Here is a 20,862-nt window from a genome sequence, read left to right as displayed (position 1 = left end):
CCCTGAGGTGTAGGGATGGACAGCCACATGTGGAACTGAACAGAGGACTTGTCCTCTGTCACCTGTGGTTGTGTGACTTTGAGCTTCTTTTTGTCTAAGACTTCTTTTTGTCATTTAAAAGTAAAGTCAATCATACTTTGCAAGTTGTTAGGAAAGTTAACTATAATATACACCTGTACTTAAATCACAGCAGTATTGCAGTGCCTGACCCCAACCTGGTGTCCCATAATGATATGATAGCACTGCAGGTGACAGCCCGCGCTTCCTGCCCGATTCGCGGGGCGGCTCTGAGTGCTTCATGTGCATTATCTCACGATCTTCACAACAACCCTGTTAGGGTAGGCATTACATCGTTGCTGGGTCTCCAAGCCGGTGTGGCTCTTGAGCCCGGACTGCAGCAAACCCATTCCCCTGCCGCGGCCCTTGATCAACTGTGACTGCATAAACTGGCGAATATCTCATTTAAAAACTTGAGTCCAGTATTTACATTAAGAAGCTTTTAAACCATTTTTGAGTTGGCTTTTTTAAACTTTGCCTGGTGATTTCCAGTATATGTAAAAACATCAGGTTCTTTGTTTTGATGTCTGATAGATCATTCTGTCCACCAACATCACGGAGAGCTCCATCACCGTCCCAGATGTCAAGTACGGTAAGGCACCCCTTGCCTTCCCCCGCGGCATGACCGTAGCCTGAGAGGCACCCCCGGAATTGTTCATCCTCCTCCTCCATCTCTCCCACCGTTCGGAAGAAAAGTGGGGTCGTGGGTCTCCCGTTCCTGTGGGTCAGCACTTCACCCGTGTGCACACCACGTCCCGCAGGCAGCCTTTGGGGCGAGCTTGCTGTCAGGAGGTGCTTGGGGTGTTTCAAAGGATCATCTGGACAGTAGTAGGCTTGGGGCCACCCAGGTGCAGTTCCATGATAGGGGGGCAGGTGGTGTGCGGGGCTTGGGTATTATAGGGTTACTGAGGGCAGCTTAGAAGCGTACTGTGTCCTCGTGGGAGCAGAGCCCTCATATTTGGTGTTCTACACACAAGTCCTTCATTACTTTGTGGGATGGCTTTATTAATGAATTTTCTAAGTTCATTAATTCATATTTGGAAGCCTCACATGTGCCAGACACTGTTCTCAATGCAAGGAGTCCAGTGATGGGCACACACAAGGCCCTGCCCCCAGGGTGACTGCCTTCTGGTGGGAGAGAGGGGCAGTTGGGTAGAAAATATGCATACTTAGAGGTGGAGGTGATTTTAATAGGAAAAAAAAATCTGAAAAAGGGTTTTCAGTTCTTGGGAAAAATGACCTTTTAGATAGGGTGATGTGGGAACCCTTCTTAGAGGAAGAGGCATTTGAACAAGACTTGAATGAGCCATGGAGAGACGTGGTTCAGGGAGTGGCGGGGACAGGGTGGCTGAGAGACACCAGGGGAGACGGCAGCAGTGTCCCTGTGCCAGGACAGGCCCGGTCCTGGGGGAGCAGCAAGCCAAACCGTCAGTCTGTGTTCTCGTGACACACTCGGTGGACTTTTGAAGGACAGACAGTACGTAAGGTGACACGTTGTACATGAGATGACGGTGTGTACGGGGAGTGCAGGGCAGGAGTAGTGGGGAGGGCAGTGGAGATGGTAGATGGGGCGGCCAAGAGCGGGGGCTACAATAGTGACTCTGCAGAAGGAGCACAGGGTATGGGGTCCCTGAGCAAGAGCATGGGCCAGCCAGGAGGCCGGGACCGGAGTGGGAGAGCAGAGCGGAAGGCAGCCGAGGGGGCGTGACGGGGGCCATGGCAGACTTCCCGGGGCCCGCAGGAGACTCTGGGTTTTACTGCATGAGATGGAGGCCGTTCGAGAGTCAAGACTAGGGATGACGCTCTGTGAAGCTCGTTGGGCAGAGGCACATGGAATAGACCAGACAAGGCAAAGGAGAAGGAAGGGGCGTGCCTCAGCGGTCTAGGCAAGAATTGGTGTGGTTCCGAACAGGAGGCGGAAGAAATGGCCGGTTGAGGGTGGATTCTGAAGGCAGAGCCTGTGGGGATTTGCCAGGGGATCTGGTTCTGGGATTGTGGGGGCTCCAGGTTGACTCAGGATGGGGCCTGGGAAGGGGCGGAGCAGGTGGCTTGGATTTGGGTGTGGCAGGTTGGAGACATGGCCAGAGGTTCAGGAGGGGATGCTGAGGAAGCAGGTGGCTGTGTCTGCAGACCTGCAGGGTATGGTCAGTGGACAGCTGAGCTCTGCAGAGGGCACAGGAGGGGGCAGGTGTGGAGGAGAGGAGCTGCAGGTCAGCCAGCCAAGTGCTAGAAACCAAAGTAGAGAGCGCCTGGAGCATGAGGTGAGTGGCACACTGCACCGGTGGTGGGCCAAAGTGAGAAGAACTGGTGGCTGGCTGTGGGAATCGGCAGCGTGGCCACCATCCTGACCTTGACAAGAGCAGTTTCAGTGGGGGCTAAGCCTGCTTCAAATGGGTTCAGGAAGGAGGCGGAGGGGTGGCAGGAGGAAGTGACATCAGACAACATCAGGGAGGCGTTTGCCAAGAAGAGAAGCAAGAAAGGGGCGTGGCTGGGGAAGGGCTGGGGGGCCCCGTGGCCCCGTGGCTGGGTGGTAGGGGAGGGGCTGGGGAATGCCAGGGGGTGCAGGAGTTGGCATGGCCTCCACATCAGGGGCCCACCCTCCTGTGCGGAGAGAGCGGGGCACAGCCTTGAGGACAGGTCCTGAGCAGGAGGGTGCCAGGCTCAGGCTGTGTCTCCTGGAGGCTAAAGGGGGGACGGCCTGTGCCTGTGTGCTCTCCTGCTTGGCCCCTGACCTGCATGGTGGGGTCGGAGGGCTGTGAGGGAATTCCACGCGTGGTTCCAGTACCAGGTCATGGGCCTGTAGTTTGGTCAGTGGGAAGCAGGCCATCTACAGGGGTTGAGGGTTGTGAGGTGGGGTTCAGATGGGGAGGGGCAGTTCTTCTGGAAGTTCACCCTCCATAGCAGGTGCTTAAAACTGAGACTGAGGTGTGGTGATGCTGGTGTGGGGTACATGGTGGGACGGGGATCCTGGGAGGGGAGAGACAGCCCACAAAGTGAGGAATGTGGAGAATACCAGGGCAGCGAGCTGCAGGGGTGCGGAGGGGGCAGTGAGGACAGCGCTGCCCTGTTCCTCAGCGTGGGGGCAGGATGGCACCCTGCCTGTGCTGTGCAGCCCGGGCCGTAGTCAGGGTGGGCATCTGTCACCAGGTCTGAGAGATGAGGACACTGCAGCACAGAGAAACTAAGGAACATGCCCCAGCCTGCGTGCGTGTGCGCGCGCACACACACACGCACACACGCACACCCAGGATCCGAACCCTGGCAGTCCCACTTCAGCCCTGCTCTGCACTGCCGTGGTACCCAGTGACAAGCTATCTCAGGTGCAGCCCAGATAACGCTGGTGACATGCTGGGTCTTTAGGGCCTGTGCTCAGTGCCCATAGACCCCCCAGGAGGCCCCCCCAGTCCTTAGGAGAAAGAATGTGACCACAGCTTCGCTGTCCTGGGCAGTAAGAATGGCCAGTGCGTTCCCAGAGGCTTCTGTGTGTATACCAGTTGTAAAGCCTGCATGTTCCATATTGTTTTATCATGATGCATTGTGATTATTACACAATTATTTCTTGTTAGCATGGTGTTTACATTCTTTTTTTTTAATGCCAGTTATAGATTTTTGTTTGACTAGAACTCTGGTTTGTGACGAAGATACAAATTATCAGAGTCTGCGATTGACTTGGGCTTCTAAGACCAGTTGTAATCAGAGAAAAGGTAAGATGTTTGTGTCTCAGCACAGTCATGGGTTGGTGGCACTTTCAGGTGTCTTTAAAAAACTTAGTTGTTTATATTTTTACTCCTTTGTTGAAACCAATTTTGTTTTAAGCATATTCTCAGACTCTCCATTTAGGCCCACGACTCCTTGTCCACTAAATCAGTGGCAGTGTTTGTACATACTGGATAAGCTTCCTGTCTGTTCAGTGCCATCCCCTCTCCTAGTGGATTCAAAACTCTTTTGGTGAGCGGTTACAGGCGCCGGTGGGTGGCCTCCTTGACTCTGACAGCCCGAGTGTCTGTGCTTCCAGCTGGAGCACGTGCTGTACCTGGGGAGTTGGTGGGGGAGCCTCAGGCAGGTCAGGGGCATTGGCCATGGGGCAGGTGCGGCCGCGACATAGTCACTGTGTTGCAGTCACCTGTGGGGACGGGCTTCTTGGTGTAGCCTGAGAAGTGGCTTGTGCTTTGCTTGGGAGCTTTGGGGAGGATGGTGAAGGGCCAGCAAGAATCCCTGATGGGCAGTAAAGTTTGTCAAAATGTAGAACAGGGACAACATTTGCCGAATGCTCACACATGCTGGGCAAGGTTCTAGTGTTTTATGTGTACCTACTCATTTAATCCTCAAAGCCTCCCTAGGGTCAGTGCCCTGTCAACACCTAGATTTCTCAGTGGTGCAGCCACAGCACACAGAGGGAGTAGCTTGCCAGGCTACCCTGGGAAGTGGTGGGACTGAGACGGGGACCCAGAGGTCTGGCTTCAGCCCACATCCTCAGCCACTTTGCAGTGTCACCTCTCTGGAAATGACCTGCCTGGAGAGGGGTGAAGAGAGAATATTAATTAGTTGTATGAACATAAAGAACTTCTCATCATTTTGGGAAAAAACTCATACTGAATTACATGTTATCAAGTTGAAAGAACAAAAAGATTAATAAAACTATCACCATCTCACTGTGCCTAACCTGTGCCCTCCAAAAAAGTCTCCAAAACAAAAAAAAAACTTTTTAGAAAAAATGACTAGAAATAAATACACAGAAATGTTAACAGTGATTATCTTTGGGTCATTCTTGAAATTATAGGAGTATTATCCTTCATCTGTTTTTTTGTTCAAAATTTCTGTTAATAGAAAATTTTGCTCCTGTAGGAAGTTGCAGAAATAGTAGTGTCCCTTGACACTGCACCTGTCCCCTGGCTTGCTAGTGGACATCTTGTATAACCACACTGTGGTGACAAAACCAGGTGGCTGGCGTTGGTGCAGCACATAGACCCCAGGCCTTAGTCCATTTCACAGTTTTACACGTTTCTGCATTTCTCTAACGCTGGACACCGTGTATAGAGTCACGTGACCATCCCCATGATCAGGATACAGAGCTGCCCACTACCTGGAAGGAACCACCCCCACAGTCACACGGCTCCTAGCACGTGCTGCCCGCTGCCCAACTGCTTTTCGGAGCATTGTCCTCCTGAGAACGTTGTGTGAGTGGCATCGTGCGGCATGTGACCTGTTGACATTGGCTTCACTTACACAAGGTCTGTAGACCCCGGGGCTGCTGCACGTGGCAGCAGGTGCCTCCTTTAGTGGCTGAGTCCATAGTATGTTCGCCTGTGGACGGATAGTTGAGCGGCTTCTAGCTCTGGGTAATGACAAGGCCACTGAATATTGGTAGGCAGACAGGTTCTTGTGGACCTGAGGTCTCATTTCTCTGGGATAAACCCCAGCAAATTCCTGCATGATGTGGTAAGTATATGTTAGTTTATGAGAAACTGCCCCAAACAGTGTGGCGGTACCATCTTACCTTCCTCCAGCAGCATATGAGGTCCGTTTTCTCCACGTCCTTATGGCTAGTTTCAGTTTATTGTCTGTTTAGTGAAATGTCTGTTCATGTCTTTGGCCCACTTTCTAACTGGATTGTTTGTATTTTCACTGTTCAGTTTCGAGTTCTTTATGTAACCTTGATGCTAGTCCTCTGCTAGATGTCAGGTTTGCAGATGTTTTCTCCCATCCCATTCTGTAGTTTGTCTTTCGTCCTCTTAACAAGGTCTTCCGTAGAGAAAAAGCTCGAAGTTTTGATGGGGCCCAGTTTATCAGTTCTTCCTTTTGTAGCACTGCTTTTGGGGTCACATGTGGGAACTCTTCACCTCGTAGCAGAGATGTTCCTTCTGAGTTACTTTATAAGAGGTTCCTAGCTTTATGTTCCACGTTTATGTTCCATTTGAGCTGGGTTTTGTAGAAGGTGTGTGGTTGGGTCCGCGTTTGTCTCTTTGCCTGTGGGTGTCCAGTGGCTGCAGCGCCACTGAGCCGCCTTCCGCTGGGCGCTCTGCTCCTCTTGAGCGCCGGGGAGTGCCGGTGTGGGTCTGTGTGGGCCACTGCCTGGCGATCTGCCTTCCCCTCCACCGACACCCCACTGCCTGGACCACTGGAGTCATCCCATGGTGCTTCTCCCTCTTCAGTCTTCATTTTCAAGTTGTCGTTATCTGACTTCGCCTTTCCGTGCAGGTTTTAGCGTAAGTTTCTCGACAGCTACGAAAAGCCTGCCTGTGATTGTGGCGGGAGCTGAGCCTGCAGACTGGGTGGTGGAGGTTTGGCGATTGGCCGCGCTGCGTCTTCCAGGCCTGGGAACAGGTTGTCTTTGGCTCCTTAACCAAAGGATCTGTGTGCAGCCTAGACTTAGACCTGAGTGTCCCGTCCTATTTGGAGGGAGTGTGAATGGCGTTGCATTTTTAGTCTCACATGTCCATTATTAACATATAGAAATGGGGCAGGTTTTGTGTGTGCATCTTGCATCCCGTGACTCTGCTGAACTCACCTGGTTCCAGGGGTTGTGGGTTCTGTTTTCTGTCATTACCTTGGGATTCCCCATGCAGACAGGCCCGTCATGAGGCTGGGGGCTGATGGTGGCAGAAGTCAGACTGGCCCCTCAGAGTGGTGGTAGGGGTCAGGAGTCCAGACCCCTGTCTCTCCTGACTCCCCACCTGGGAAGGAAAGCACCTTCCTGGGCTGCCCTAGTTTTTAAAGCTGGGAAGCCCCCCTTTAGAAGTTTTTATTATGTTTTGGGATAGAAGAGTTTCTACTCCATAAGTGAAACAGTAGAAAAGAGCTGTTCATGGCTTCTGAGGACCAGGCCAGGCCTGGGTGCTTGGTGTGTCATCATTCCTTCATATGAGCACCTCACTTTGTGGGGGTGTGAGGACAGACAGAGGTGGTGGCAGCCTCCTGCACCCTTCTCATTGTGCACCTACGTCACTGCGGGAGCACCAGCCTCTCGCACTGGCTTCTTTACTTTAGTGACCTCTGTGCATTTATTAGTGTGAATTACGGATTTGCTGGAAATTCAGGTTATGTAAAATGTCTTGATTTCCATTGCATATTGGGGCTAAGGTTGTTTTCTTTAGAAGTATGCATTGGATTTTATACCATAGATTAGTGAGTAGAGGTCAGCACTTAATCTGTGTTGATAGGGTGACTTCTAAGGCTAGCTTACTCTTTTAAAGGTTTTACTGACTTGGGCTGGTGGAAGATAACAGAGGTTTTTCTTAATACTTAATGGTTATTCTTAAATATATCTTTACTCCTATATTAAAGTAATTAATGCCAAATGTCACGTGAATGCTTCTCCTTTGAAGGCCGAGCTGGACGCGTATCTAAAGGGTATTGTTACAGACTGATCCACAAAGATTTCTGGGACAACTCCATCCCTGACCACATTGTTCCGGAGATGTTGGTAATACACTTGGGGTATTTTCAAAGTTTATTTTTTGTAGATGGGGTTTTACCGAACAGCCTAAGTAATGTAATTTTAAGTGTTGTATAATATTTATCCAGAAAAATCATTGTCTGCCCAAGCCTGTCTTAATCCCAGTCTGGTTTACCACTTACTGATCACTGCTCAGGGCCTTCCCTGAACACACTGACCATTTCTAGCGAGAGGGAACCTTCCCAAGGGTGGCGCTGGGGTCACGGGGCTGTCCTTCATGTTGCAGCCGCCTCCTGCCTTCTCTGCCTGGTGGCTGTGGGCTGGCCTCCCTGTCCCTTCCTTCCCACCTTGCTGTGCGCTCTCCCCTGCTCCTTCTCTCTCACTTTCTCTGTCTCCACTCTGTTTTTCTTTCGTCTTCTTTCTCTCTCCTCTCCTCATCTGTTTTCTCTAAAGCACTAGTAATGACTATAGGTAAATCGATTTAGTCATCCCGTTATTACTAAATTTAAGTGTTCTTTTCAGCGTTGTCCATTAGGAAGCACAATATTGAAAGTGAAGTTACTGGACATGGGTGAACCAAGAGCTTTGCTGGCAACTGCCCTTTCTCCACCGAGCCTGAGTGACATCGAACGGACCATCCTTCTACTAAAGGAGGTAGGCCTGATATTTGTTATTGCTGGGGAAAAACTAAGATTGTTTTTGGTAAATTTTAAAAGTTTCATAATGCCGATATCGTTAAGGTATTCAGACTTTTGTAAATGATCAGCATGTGCCTGGAAGAACGCGGACTGCTTGCAGGTCCCCCGCTCCATGCGCACTCCTGAAAGCCCCGTGGCCGTCCTGCGGCTTCTCTCAGCCCTCGGACGCTTCCCCTCCTACACGCTGGCTGTTTGCTGGCAGTGTGGAGAGGTTGGGATGGTGCTTAATGTGCCCTTGTAGGTATATCCTCACTCTGATGTTAAAGCGATTGATGCCACTGCTGTTTGAATGTTGAAGGCGTGCGGACTGACCACAGGGTTCCGGGTGGCGCTGCTCCACCTGCTGGTGCTCCTTCAGCCTCCCGTCCCCTTCCCTCCGAGCCGCCCGTTGCCTCCTGCTGGCTTTCTCCTGCTTTTGCTGGAGACTCTGCTCTGCCTGTTTGACCCCACGCCCCACTCTCGCCCTGCCTGTGCTCTGTGCAGCACGGTGGTGCCTTTTTGCAAGACGCACCTGGGCTGCGTGTTCTTCTCCAGGGCTGTGGACATTCTACTTCGGGCCCCCCAGGTTGGGGGAGCCTCTGGGGTCTTTATTTTGATACCTGCTTGTGTTTCTGATACACTTTTTCAAGTTACGGGAGTTTTGTCTTTACACAGTGCAGTGCGTTTTGCTGTGAGCTCCCACCGTCATACAGCTCTTGGGTCTGGTTTAGTCTTGTGCACATGCCATAGTTGCTACATTGTCAGCTAAGCAGACTTTTGCAGGGGAATCCTTGAATGTTACTTCCCAGTATCATCCTTTTTAATAAATAACAAAATGTGATCTAAGTTCCAAAAAGCAAGTCAAAAAATTTTTTTTGGTAGCATCAATCTTTCCTAAGTCACTTAAGTATCTTTTAGAACGTCACTCACCAGAATCTGGTGTTCATTTCCTGTTCTAGGTTCCCGGCCTTAAGGGGCAGGAGAGCGAACACACCAGTGCGTGCTAATAGTGCTGATTTCTTTTATAAAGGTCGGAGCCCTTGCTGTCAGCGGGCAGAGGGAAGATGAAAACCCCCACGATGGCGAACTGACCTTCCTAGGAAGGGTTTTGGCCCAGCTCCCTGTTAATCAGCAGCTGGGTAAACTAGTAGTCCTGGGACATGTGTTTGGGTGCTTGGAGGAGTGCCTCATCATAGGTGAGTGTGAGAACAAGGACGTGTCCCCGGGGGCGTGTGAGGCCGTGCTGACCATCCTGTCTTCTTTGTTCTTCCTGTTAGCGTCAGCTCTTTCTTTGAAGAATTTTTTTGTAATGCCTTTAAGGCAGCATCTCGATGGATACAGGTATTTGACATTCATATTTTAAAAAGTCACTTTGTTTTAGTGGTATTGAATGACATTGTTTGTTACCTGTTCATAGGAACAAGGTGAATTTCTCTGGCAGTAGTGAGAGTGACTGTATCGCACTCATTGAGGCATTCAGAGTAAGTCTTCCCATGCCAGCTGCGACAGCAGCTATGCACCCCATTCGCATGTTTTCATGCCATAAGCTTTCCCTAGTGACGTGTGGTGGGGTTGCTCTGGCAGCATTCAAAGAGCTGTGTTGGGAGCAGTAGATGGGGGTGGGAGTCCGAGTTTATAAACTTGGTTGAAAAATTAAATTTGTGAATTTTCGGTGGTCATATGTGTTGAAACTGGACTTTTACAAAAGCTTCTATTAGCCAGTGAAGTGTTTTGACACAGGCTCATTATTTCAGGCGTGGCAGGCTTGCAGACAGAGAGGAGAGCTCCGGCACCCCAAGGTTGGTACGGCTGCTCGCCTGGCTTCTTCGGGCCTGGCCGGGAGCGGTCCCCGGGCTTCTCCAGCTCAGCCTGAGTGCTGCTGCGTGGAAAGTGGGGGCTCCAGACCTGAGTGGGGGGCACGTAGATCGTCCTCGGGTGGCGGCCTTGCCTGGGGGCTGGCTGCTGCGCCGCCTGTCCCTGCTGTCCCGTCTGGAGGCAGCTCTTGGGCCTGCCCTGGAGCCTGTGCTGCTTCTTGCCTGCGCGTGGGCCTCTGGTGCGGGTGCCAGTTCAGCTGTGGGTGCGGGAGCCTGGGGCTGTGTGCCAGGATGTGTCGGTCCAAAGCTAAGACCCTGAAGCCTTTCTTCCTGCTATTTTCGGCCAAGTTTTAGATGATGGGCGTAAAAGAACTCAGCCTGTCAGCCTCCACTTTCTTTTCCCTTTTGGGAGGTCTGGATTTGTTGCTCTAAACTGATGAGGTCGGGAAGACTGTTGCCGAGTCAGTCTGCGCGCTCACATTTGCCAGGCCCAGATGGAGCCTCTCCTGAACCACATGAGTGACCTGGGGAAGCTGCCGTTGAGAGACAGCCCTATTATTATTTTTTTGGTATATATCTTTGGGTGAGATACATGTATTATAGCAGCCAAAGTAGCTCTAATTGTTACATTCATATTAAATATCATGCTTTTATGTATTTAAAGGATGAACTTGACTGGGGACGGTTAAATTATATTCAAATCAAGAGAATTAGAGAGGTACGTTTATAAATTCTTTGAATGCAAATAAAGGTGACTTACCAAATGTTTGTTGAGCACCAATACAGAGTAGTGATGAGCATTCCAGGAGGTACATCCCATTTCCAATAGAATATATATGTTATATATTTATAATACAATTATTATGTCTACATAATAACTCACAAATATTTACTTATATATATTTATGTATAATATGTAATACGTATTATGTTTAATGTGTACAATTATATATGTAATTAATTATGTATGTTTTTATACAATGTAATTACATACAGTTATAAGAAATATTCTTACAACTTCAAAAGTGGTAACATCATTTTTCTCATTCTGAATGTTGTCTGCCCTTTGTTTCTTGATTAGATCTGTGTGTTTGGGGGTCAGGGGGTCCTCAGGACCACCTGAGGGTTCAGCGGTTGACTAGAACACCTCACAGAGCTCAGAACAGTTGGTATCCTTGGGGTCACGTCTGTTACAGCTGGCAGCACACGTTACAGCCGTGGTGAAAGGTGTGCGGGGAGAGTCTGCAGAAGCCATGTGCAGGGTTCCACCGTCTTCCCCCAGTGCCGTCTGCAGGCACCACGAGTCCTGCGCAGCCCCGTGTGGCGGCAGACATGGGACACTGCCAGCCGGAAGGTTCACCCGAGCTTCGGAGTCCAGGGTTCTATTAAGGGTTGGTCATGCAGCTTTGGGGTGCCTGCATGGCTGACCTTATTGACCTGGTTTTTAGCCCCTCTGGAGGTCACGTTGATATTGCATGGCCCAAGATCCCCGCCATTAGTCATTGCTGCCATAAACGATTTCTTGTGTCTAAGGCCTCAGGTAAGCAGAGACGCTCTTTTGAGGCAGGATATTCCAAGGAGCTGAACCTTTCTTTGAAATGTGCTGGGTGTGGACAACCCAGGCCTGCCAGATTAATACTTTACTGCACAATTTTACAAGGTGCTTAGCTTATTTTATTGTTATTTTCAGTGAATTTACTCCTGATTTGATTTGTCAGTTTGTGTAGGGTTTTTTTGGGATTGGGGAGAAGAAAGGTGGAGGATTTTAACTGATTGGTTTATGCTTTTTTCTGTTAATTTAGTTCTTCTGTGTCTGTTACTGCTTTGGTTTTCTTGAGATGAATATTCATTAATATTTTCAGTCTTTCTAGTTAAAAGCATTGAAATCTGCGAATTTTCCTGTGCACACAGTTTGGGTCTTGGCCTGCCAGCTTTGATGTGCAGGGTCATTGTTATCCTTGCCTTTGACTTTTTTAGTGTTGGTTTCCTTATTGACTCAAGAGTTTTAAGAATATTTGAGTTGCCAGATAGAAGGAAATATTTTTAGATATCTTGTGTTTTAAGTTTCTGATTTTATTGAATTTTGGTCAGAGAAATTAACTTTCATAATTTTAAATTGATTTTTAATTAGAGAGGTTATAGGTGGCTTGTGTAAGATTTCAGAAACATGGAAACACAGGTAAGTGCGGACAGGCCCGGCCCTTGCTTCCGTGTCCCCAGGCCTTGCCTTCCTCACATGTTGTGGCTCGGGAGGTTTTCCGTCCTTTCTCCTCAGTTGTTTTTTTCTATTTCTAATTAGGTTCACTCCTGTGGTTTGTGTGGTTGCTTGCTTTTTGAATTTATCGAGGTAATTTTGTGGTAACTTCATTTATGGTAAGTTCATAGGTATTTGGAGTGTGTATTCTCGTATGTGTGTACAAGTTTGATCTGTGTGAAAGCGTTTTCATTGCAACTAGGTGTTTTTGTTGTTGTTCAGAGTGACTGTTTAGCCATTCGTTACTTAGCTTGTGTTTAGTCACAAAAGCAGAGCACCTCCTGGGAGACGCTCTCTCCACAGGCATGCGCGGCCATGGGCGCACGTTTGCGGTGCTCCCCTGTGTGCGTGTTTGGGTCTGTAAGGTGGGATCGTGAAGCACATAGTTTTGTTTCCTGGTATTCTCTGTCAGTACTGCATTGAGCGTCCTTTCCATTCCTAGTCGTCTCTTGCAGGATGGCTGAGTAGCTGCAGTGTCTGATCTGTAGCTGTGCTGATGCTCTCCCCACGTGCACTTCTCTTCTAGCGTCTCTACTACTCTGAGTAGCATATGAGTACTTGGAGGCATCATATTTCAGTGTGTTTTCCTTAGGTGGCTGAATTATACGAAGACCTGAAGAACAGAATCTCACAGTTCAACATGTATGTTGGTTCTCAGCAGCCTGTCACGGACCAGGAGTATAAGCACAAGCAGCGATTCATCCTACAGGTGTGCTGGGGCCCCCTGGGTATGATTCTCTTTGCCTACTAGGTCTTGTGGTTGAGAAAGTGCATCCTTCTTCTTTATGACACAAATGATGCCTCCGAAGAGATTTTAGGGCCAGAGTGTTCATACTGCTCTTGAAAACAGGAAGACATCTTGTCTTGCGTAGTGTAGGTTTTCCATGTCATTGAGTTGATGAGCCAGAACCATTTCTGATCTGCAGGTGAGGGTTTCTGTAGAGCACCGGATGTCAGTACTGCTCCAGGAAAGATCCTTTTGTTTCAGCTTTGAAGAAAGTGAAAATGCTCTTAGTGTTATTCAGGTGTAGGCAGCTTTTCCCTTCTGCCAAAAATATTATTTTAACTTCGGAGGCCATGGTCAGATTGGCTTGTTGGATGGAGCCTTACAGACATCGTGTAGACAGGAGCGCGTCCTGGGGAGGGGTGAGTGCTTGGCACGTGGACTGGGAGGAGGGGCGTGGCTGTGCGAGTCACTGCTAGCCCATGCGCACAAAATCGGGCTCTAGGAAGGCCTGCAAACAGGATGGCGCTAGATGTCAAGCTGCTTTAAGGATGGGGAGGGTTTTCCATGGGTGCGTGTTTGAAATGGTATGTTTGCATTGAAGAAGGGACCCTTGCAGAGGGCTTTTTGGAAGAGGGCTCAGCCTGCTGCTCAAGGTCTAAGTGTATCAATTGGAGTTTTATTTTAATCTGGGAAAAGTGCCTGACCCATAGAAATAAGTTTGCTGGGGATGAGGTGGAAAAGTTGACCGTCCCTGGGGTCTATGTGTATGCAATCATTTGTACTCATGTCCGACTCACCACTGTTTCCTAAACCTTGCTCTGAGAAGGACCCAAGGCCCTTTGAAGAAAGGCCATGAAAGGTCATGTCTACCACGTTCCTGTTGCGGCCGAAAAACCAAAATTGTGACTTTCTGCTTGATTGAGAAAAGGTCTAGTTTTTTCAAATATAAACTCCTCTTTTCCTTTATAGATGTCACATCATTCTGGGAGGAGATTAGTATATTGATGAGACAAACCAATAAAATAATGCTGTTACTTCATGAAAGGAAGTTTCTCTTTCAGGTTGTATTGGCAGGTGCTTTTTATCCAAATTACTTCATGTTTGGACAGCCTGATGAGGAGATGGCAGTGAGGGAGCTGGCCGGCAAGGACCCGAAGACCACCATTGTGGTAGGGGGGGCACTTTGCCTGGGGCAGGGACTGAACCGCTGGTGTGCAGGTGGGGCTTTGCCTCAGTGTGGCTGACACAGAGCATGTGATTTCCCCCAAGCATCGCTGTGTTTATAGAACTAAGTGGATTCTTCTACCCCTAAAGTGAATATTACAGCTTGTTTTGTGTTTGGGTGAATCTGATGGTGGGCCACAGGCACTGACCACTTGCTTCGAGCTGAGCACATGGTAACGTCAGCAAACGCAACGGGAGCAGAGCCTTCTCTGACGGGGGCTGGGCTGTCAGGTGCTGGGCGTGGCTCCGGCTTGTGGTGGTGCTTGGTCACCGCCGGCTCTCCGCCCCATTGGTTGCTGAGCGGGTCAGAGAGGCTCCCAGAATGTTAGAGTGTCACACAGCTGAGGGCAGAGGCAGCCGAGACGCACTTTACACCTGGAGGCGGCTTTTCATTTAAAAGGAGGTCCTCGGCCTTCCTTGATGTTGAGGACTCTGTTCTTTTTTTTTTCTTTTATTAAGGTACCATTGATAAACATTCTTATGAAGGTTTCACAAGAAAAACAATGTGGTCATTACATTCGCCCTTGTTACCGAGGAGGACTCTGTTCTTCCTGATTGTTCGGTGGGCCGCGCTCTCCTGGGCGGCCTCCTCCTGCCCCTGTGCACTTGCGGATGGCACCTGCAGGAGCTTCCCTCCGCCCTGGAGGCGTGCTTGCTTCCTCCAGCCCTGAGGCGGCCTCTCACCAGGCCCTCTGGGGGCCACGCAGCGACTGCTGGGAGCCTTTAACAACTAAATGGTAGCTGGTCTTGGCCAGCCCTTACCTGAGACGGCCTATGTCAGGCAGCTCTTATTCATTCTCTGAGCCTCACTATGAGCTTTTGAGGTGGAATTTGTCATTCTCCTTATTTCATGATGAGGCAGTTGAGTCCTGATTCTGTAACTTGCCCGAGGAGGCTTGCTGAGCATATGTGGGTCTACAGTCCATGCTCCCCCACCCACACCTCTGCTGGAGCTGTGTGGGCCCTGACCCCAGGGCTGGGGGACTCCAGGTCCATGCCAGAGCCAGGGCTTACACCACAAACTGCCTGGCAGAAGGGCTGGGTGGGGTTTGGAGCAACTTAGTGTGGTCACTGGGGTGCCAACTTATTTATGGCTGTGGTGGGGAGGAAGTAACCCCTCTAACTAGTGGTACACTTTTCTTTAAGTCTCCATTATTCCTTATGTAAAAATATTTTGCTTTATAACAATGTATTTAGTCAGCTTGATTTTTTTAAATTTATTTTTTTAAGGTATCGTTGATATACACTCTTATGAAGGTTACACAAGAAAAACAATGTGGTTATTACATTCAACCTTATTATCAAGTACCCCCCCCACACCCCATTGCAGTCACCGTCCATCAGTGTAGTAAGATGCCACAGAGTCCCTCTTTGTTTTCTCTGTGCTACACTGTCTTCCCTGTGATTCCCCCGCACCATGATTGTGCACCAATCATGATACCCCACAATTCCCTTCTCCCTCCCTCCCCACCCACCCTCCCCTCCCCTCCCCTCCCCTCCCCTTTGGTAACCACTAGTCCCTTCTTGGAGTCTGTGAATCTGCTGCTATTTTGTTCCTTCAGTTTTGCTTCATTGTTATACTCCACAAATGAAGGAAATCATTTGGTATTTGTCTTTCTCTGCCTGGCTGATTTCACTGAGCATAATACCCTCTACCTCCATCCATGTTGTTGGAAATGGTACAATTTGTTTCTTTCCTATGGCTGAATAATATTCCATTGTGTATATGTATCACCTCTTCTTTATCCATTCATCTACTGATGGACGATGGACACTTAGGTTGCTTCCATTTCTTGGCTATTGTAAATAGTGCTGTGATAAACATAGGGGTGCATATGTCTTTTTGAATCTGAGAAGTTGTTTTCTTTGGGTAAATTCCAAGGAGTGGAGTTCCGGGTCAAATAGTATTTCTATTTTTGTGTTTTGAAGAACCTCTATACTGCTTTCCATAATGGTTGAACTAGCTTACATTCCCACGAGCAGTGTAGGAGGGTTCCCCTTTCTTTTTATTTTTTTTTGCTATCATTAGTCTATAATTACATGAAGAACATTATATTTACTAAGCTCCCCACTTAACAAGTCCCCCCCACATACTCCTTCACAGTCACTGTCTATCAGTGTAGTAAGATGCTGTATAATCACTACTTGTCTTCTCTGTGTTGCACAGCCCTCCCCATGCCCCCCCAACCCACTATACATGCTAATCGTAATGCCCCCTTTCTTCCTCCTGCCCTTATCCCTCCCTCCCACCCATCCTCCCCAGTCCCTTTCCCTTTGGTAACTGTTAGTCCATTCTTGGGTTCTGTGATTCTGCTGCTGTTTTTTTCCTTCAGTTTTCCTTTGTTCTTATACTCCACAGATGAGTGAAATCATTTGGTACTTGTCTTTTTCCGCCTGCCTTATTTCACTGAGCATAATACCCTCTAGCTCCATCCATGTTGTTGCAAATGGTAGGATCTGTTTTTTTCTTATGGCTGAGTCATATTCCCTTGTGTATATGTACCACATCTTCTTTATCCATTCATCTACTGATGGACACTTAGGTTGCTTCCATATCTTGGCTATTGTAAATAGTGCTGCGATAAACATAGGGGTGCATCTGTCTTTTTCAAACTTGAGTGCTGCATTCTTAGGGTAAATTCCTAGAAGTGGAATTCCTGGGTCAAGTGGTATTTCTATTTTGAGCTTTTTGAGGAACCTCCATACTGCTTCCCACAATGGTTGAACTAATTTACATTCCCACCAGCAGTGTAGGAGGGTTCCCCTTTCTCCACAACCTCGCCAACATTTGTTGTTGTTTGTCTTATGGGTGGTGGCGATCCTTACTGGTGTGAGGTGATATCTCATTGTGGTTTTAATTTGCATTTCTCTGATGACTAGTGATGTGGAGCATCTTTTCATGTGTCTGTTGGCCATCTGAATTTCTTCTTTGGAGAAGTGTCTGTTCAGCTCCTCTGCCCATTTTTAATTGGATTATTTGCTTTTTGTTTGTTGAGGTGTGTGAGCTCTTTATATATTTTGGATGTCAACCCTTTATCGGATCTGTCATTTATGAATATATTCTCCCATACTGTAAGATACCTTTTTGTTCTATTGATGGTTTCCTTTGCTGTACAGAAGTTTTTTAGCTTGATATAGTCCCATTTGTTCATTTCTGCTTTTGTTTCCCTTGCTCAGGGAGATATGTTCATGAAGAACTCACTCATGTTTATGTCCAAGAGATTTTTGCCTATGTTTTTTTCTAAGAGTTTTATGGTTTCATGACTTACATTCAGGTCTTTGATCCATTTCGAATTTACTTTTGTTTATGGGGTTAGACAGTGATCCAGTTTCATTCTCTTACATGTAGCTGCCCAGTTTTGCCAACACCAGCTGTTGAAGAGACTGTCATTTCCCCATTGTATGTCCATGGCTCCTTTATTGTATATTAATTGGCCATATATGTTTGGGTTAATGTTTGGAGTCTCTATTCTGTTCCACTGGTCTGTGGCTCTGTTCTTGTGCCAGTGCCAAATTGTCTTGATTAGTGTGGCTTTGTAGTAGAGCTTGAAGTTGGGGAGCAAGATCCCCCCACTTTATTCTTCCTTCTCAGGATTGCTTTGGCTATTCGGGGTCTTGGGTGGTTCCATATGAATTTTTGAACTATTTGTTCCAGTTCATTGAAGAATGCTGTTGGTAATTTGATAGGGATTGCATCAAATCTGTTTATTGCTTTGGACAGGATGGCCATTTTGACGATATTAATTCTTCCTAGCCAGGAGCATTTCCATTTGTTAGTGTCCTCTTTAATTTCTCTTAAGAGTGTCTTAAAGTTTTCAGGGTATAGGTCTTTCACTTCCTTGGTTAGGTTTATTCCTAGGTATTTTATTCTTTTTGATGCTATTGTGAATGGAATTGTTTTCCTGATTTCTCTTTCTGTTAGTTCATTGTTGGTGTATAGGAAAGCCACAGATTTCTGTGTGTTAATTTTTTATCCTGCAACTTTGCTGAATTCCAATATTATTCTAGTAGTTTTGCAGTGGAGTCTTTAGGGTTTTTTATGTACAATATCATGTCATCTGCAAATAGTGACAGTTTGATTTCTTCTTTACGAATCTGGATTCCTTGTATTTCTTTGTTTTGTCTGATTGCCATGGCTAGGACCTCCAGTACTACGTTGAATAACAGTGGGGAGAGTGGGCATCCCTGTCTTGTTCCCGATCTCAGAGGAAATGCTTTCAGCTTCTTGTTGTTCAGTATAATGTTGGCTGTGGGTTCATCATATATGGCCTTTATTATGTTGAGGTACTTGCCGTCTATTCCCATTTTGCTGAGAGTTTTTATCATGAATGGATGTTGAATTTTGTCGAGCGCTTTTTCAGCATCTGTGGAGATGATCATGTGGTTTTTGTCTTTCTTTTTGTTGATGTGGTGGATGATGTTGATGGATTTTCGAATGTTGTGTCATCCTTGCATCCCTGGGATGAATCCCACTCGATTATGGTGTATGATCCTCTTGATGTATTTTTAAATTCGGTTTGCTAATATTTTGTTGAGTATTTTTGCATCTATGTTCATCAGGGATATTGGTCTGTAGTTTTGTTTTTTGGTGGAGTCTTTGCCTGGTTTTGGTATTAGGGTGATGTTGGCTTCATAGAATGAGTTTGGGAGTATTCCCTTCTCTTCTGTTTTTTGGAAAACTTTAAGGAGAATGGGTATTATGTCTTCTCTGTATGTCTGGTAAAATTCAGCCGTGAATCCATCTGGACCGGTGGTTTTGTTCCTGGGTAGTTTTTTGATTACCGCTTCAGTTTCGTTGCTGGTAACTGGTCTGTTTAGATTTTCTGTTTCTTTCTTGGAAGGTTGTATTTTTCTAGGAACTTGTCCATTTCTCCTAAGTTTTCCAGCTTGTTAGCATATAGGTTTTCATAGTATTCTCTAATAATTCTTTGTATTTCTGTGGGGTCCGTTGTGATTTTTCCTTTCTCGTTTCTGATTCTGTTGATGTGTGTTGACTCTCTTTTTCTCTTAATAAGTCTGGCTAGAGGCTTATCTATTTTGTTTATTTTCTCGAAGAACCAGCTCTTGGTTTCGTTGATTTTTGCTATTGTTTTATTCTTCTCAATTTTGTTTATTTCTTCTCTGATCTTTATTATGTCCCTTTGCCTGCTGACCTTAGGCCTCATTTGTTCTTCTTTTTCCAATTTTGATAATTGTGATATTGACTATTCATTTGGGATTGTTCTTCCTTCTTTAAATATGCCTGGATTGCTATATACTTTCCTCTTAAGACTGCTTTTGCTGCGTCCCACAGAAGTTGGGGCTTTGTGTTGTTGTTGTCATTTGTTTCCATATATTACTGGGTCTCCATTTTAATTTGGTCCTTGATCCATTGCTTATTTAGGAGCATGTTGTTAAGCCTCCATGTGTTTGTAAGCCTTTTTGCTTTCTTTGTACAATTTATTTCTAGTTTTATACCCTTGTGGTCTGAAAAGTTGGTTGGTAGGATTCCAGTCTTTTTTAATTTCCTGAGGCTCTTTTTGTGGCCTAGTATGTGGTCTATTCTGGAGAATGTTCCATGTGTACTTGAGAAGAATGTGTATCCTGCTGCTTTTGGGTGTAGAGTTCTGTAGATTGTCTATTAGGTCCATCTGTTCTAGGGTGTTGTTCAGTGCCTCTGTGTCCTTACTTATTTTCTGTCTGGTGGATCTGTTCTTTGGAGTGAGTGGTGTGTTAAAGTCTCCCATAATAAATGATTTGCATTGTATTTCATCCTTTAATTCTGTTAGTATTTGTTTCACATATGTTGGTGCTCCTGTGTTGGGTGCATATATATTTATAATGGTTACATCCTCTTGTTGGACTGACCTCTTTATCATTATGTAATGTCCTTCTTTGTCTGTTGTTACTTTCTTTGTTTTGAAGTCTATTTTGTCTGACACAAATACTGCATCTCCTGCTTTTTTCTCCCTATTGTTTGCATGAAATATCTTTTTCCATCCCTTTACTTGCAGTCTGTGTATGTCTTTGGGTTTGACGTGAGTCTCTTGTAGGCAGCATATAGATGGGTCTTGTTTTTTAACCATTCCATGACTGTGTCTTTTGATTGGTACATTCAGTCCATTTACATTTAGGGTGATTATCGATAAGTATGTACTTATTACCATTACAGGCTTTAGATTCATGGTTATCTAAGGTTCAAGGGTAATTCCTTACTATCTAACAGTCTAATTTAACTCATTTAGTATGCTATTACAAACATGAAGTAAAGGTTCTTTTTTTACCCCATTTTCTTCCTCCTCTATTCTTTATATATTAGGTATCATATTCTGTACTCTTTGTCTATCCCTTGATTGACTTTGGGGATAGTTGATTTGATTTTGCATCTGCTTAGTAATTAATTGTTCTGCTTTTTTTACTGTGGTTTTATTTCCCTTGGTGGCACCTAATTAGCCTTAGGAACACTTGCATCTATAGCAGTCCCTCCAAAATACATTTTAGATGTGGTTTGTGGAGGTAAATTCTCTCAGCTTTGCTTGTCTGAAAGTTGTTTCATCCCTCCTTCAAATTTAAATGGTAATCTTGCCGTGTAGAGTATTCTTGGTTCGAGGCCCTTCTGTTTCATTGCATTAAATATATCATGCCACTCCCTTCTGGCTTGTAAGGTTTCTGTTGAGAAGTCTGATGATAGCCTGATGGGTTTTCCTTTGTATGTGATCTTTTTTCTCTCTAGC

The 20,862-nt window shown here is 46.6% G+C and overlaps 1 protein-coding gene across 9 annotated transcripts in view; it reads left to right on the top strand.

The window, feature by feature from the left end:
* Positions 1-20,862, top strand: part of TDRD9 (tudor domain containing 9) — a 112,451-nt gene that overhangs the window by 55,028 nt on the left and 36,561 nt on the right. For all 9 annotated transcript variants that reach the window (XM_073241768.1, XM_073241775.1, XM_073241774.1 and 6 more), the window contains 11 exons: positions 592-649; positions 3,657-3,761; positions 7,383-7,480; positions 7,976-8,107; positions 9,161-9,326; positions 9,408-9,471; positions 9,548-9,611; positions 9,885-9,929; positions 10,609-10,662; positions 12,791-12,907; positions 13,987-14,094. In XM_073241768.1, coding sequence (XP_073097869.1) covers positions 592-649; positions 3,657-3,761; positions 7,383-7,480; positions 7,976-8,107; positions 9,161-9,326; positions 9,408-9,471; positions 9,548-9,611; positions 9,885-9,929; positions 10,609-10,662; positions 12,791-12,907; positions 13,987-14,094 — 1,011 coding nt within the window. The remainder of the gene's footprint in view (positions 1-591; positions 650-3,656; positions 3,762-7,382; positions 7,481-7,975; positions 8,108-9,160; positions 9,327-9,407; positions 9,472-9,547; positions 9,612-9,884; positions 9,930-10,608; positions 10,663-12,790; positions 12,908-13,986; positions 14,095-20,862) is intronic.

This window comes from Manis javanica, chromosome 8 (assembly GCF_040802235.1).
Source record: "Manis javanica isolate MJ-LG chromosome 8, MJ_LKY, whole genome shotgun sequence".
Classification (NCBI taxonomy): domain Eukaryota; kingdom Metazoa; phylum Chordata; class Mammalia; order Pholidota; family Manidae; genus Manis; species Manis javanica.
This window is presented reverse-complemented; position numbering and strand designations above follow the sequence as displayed.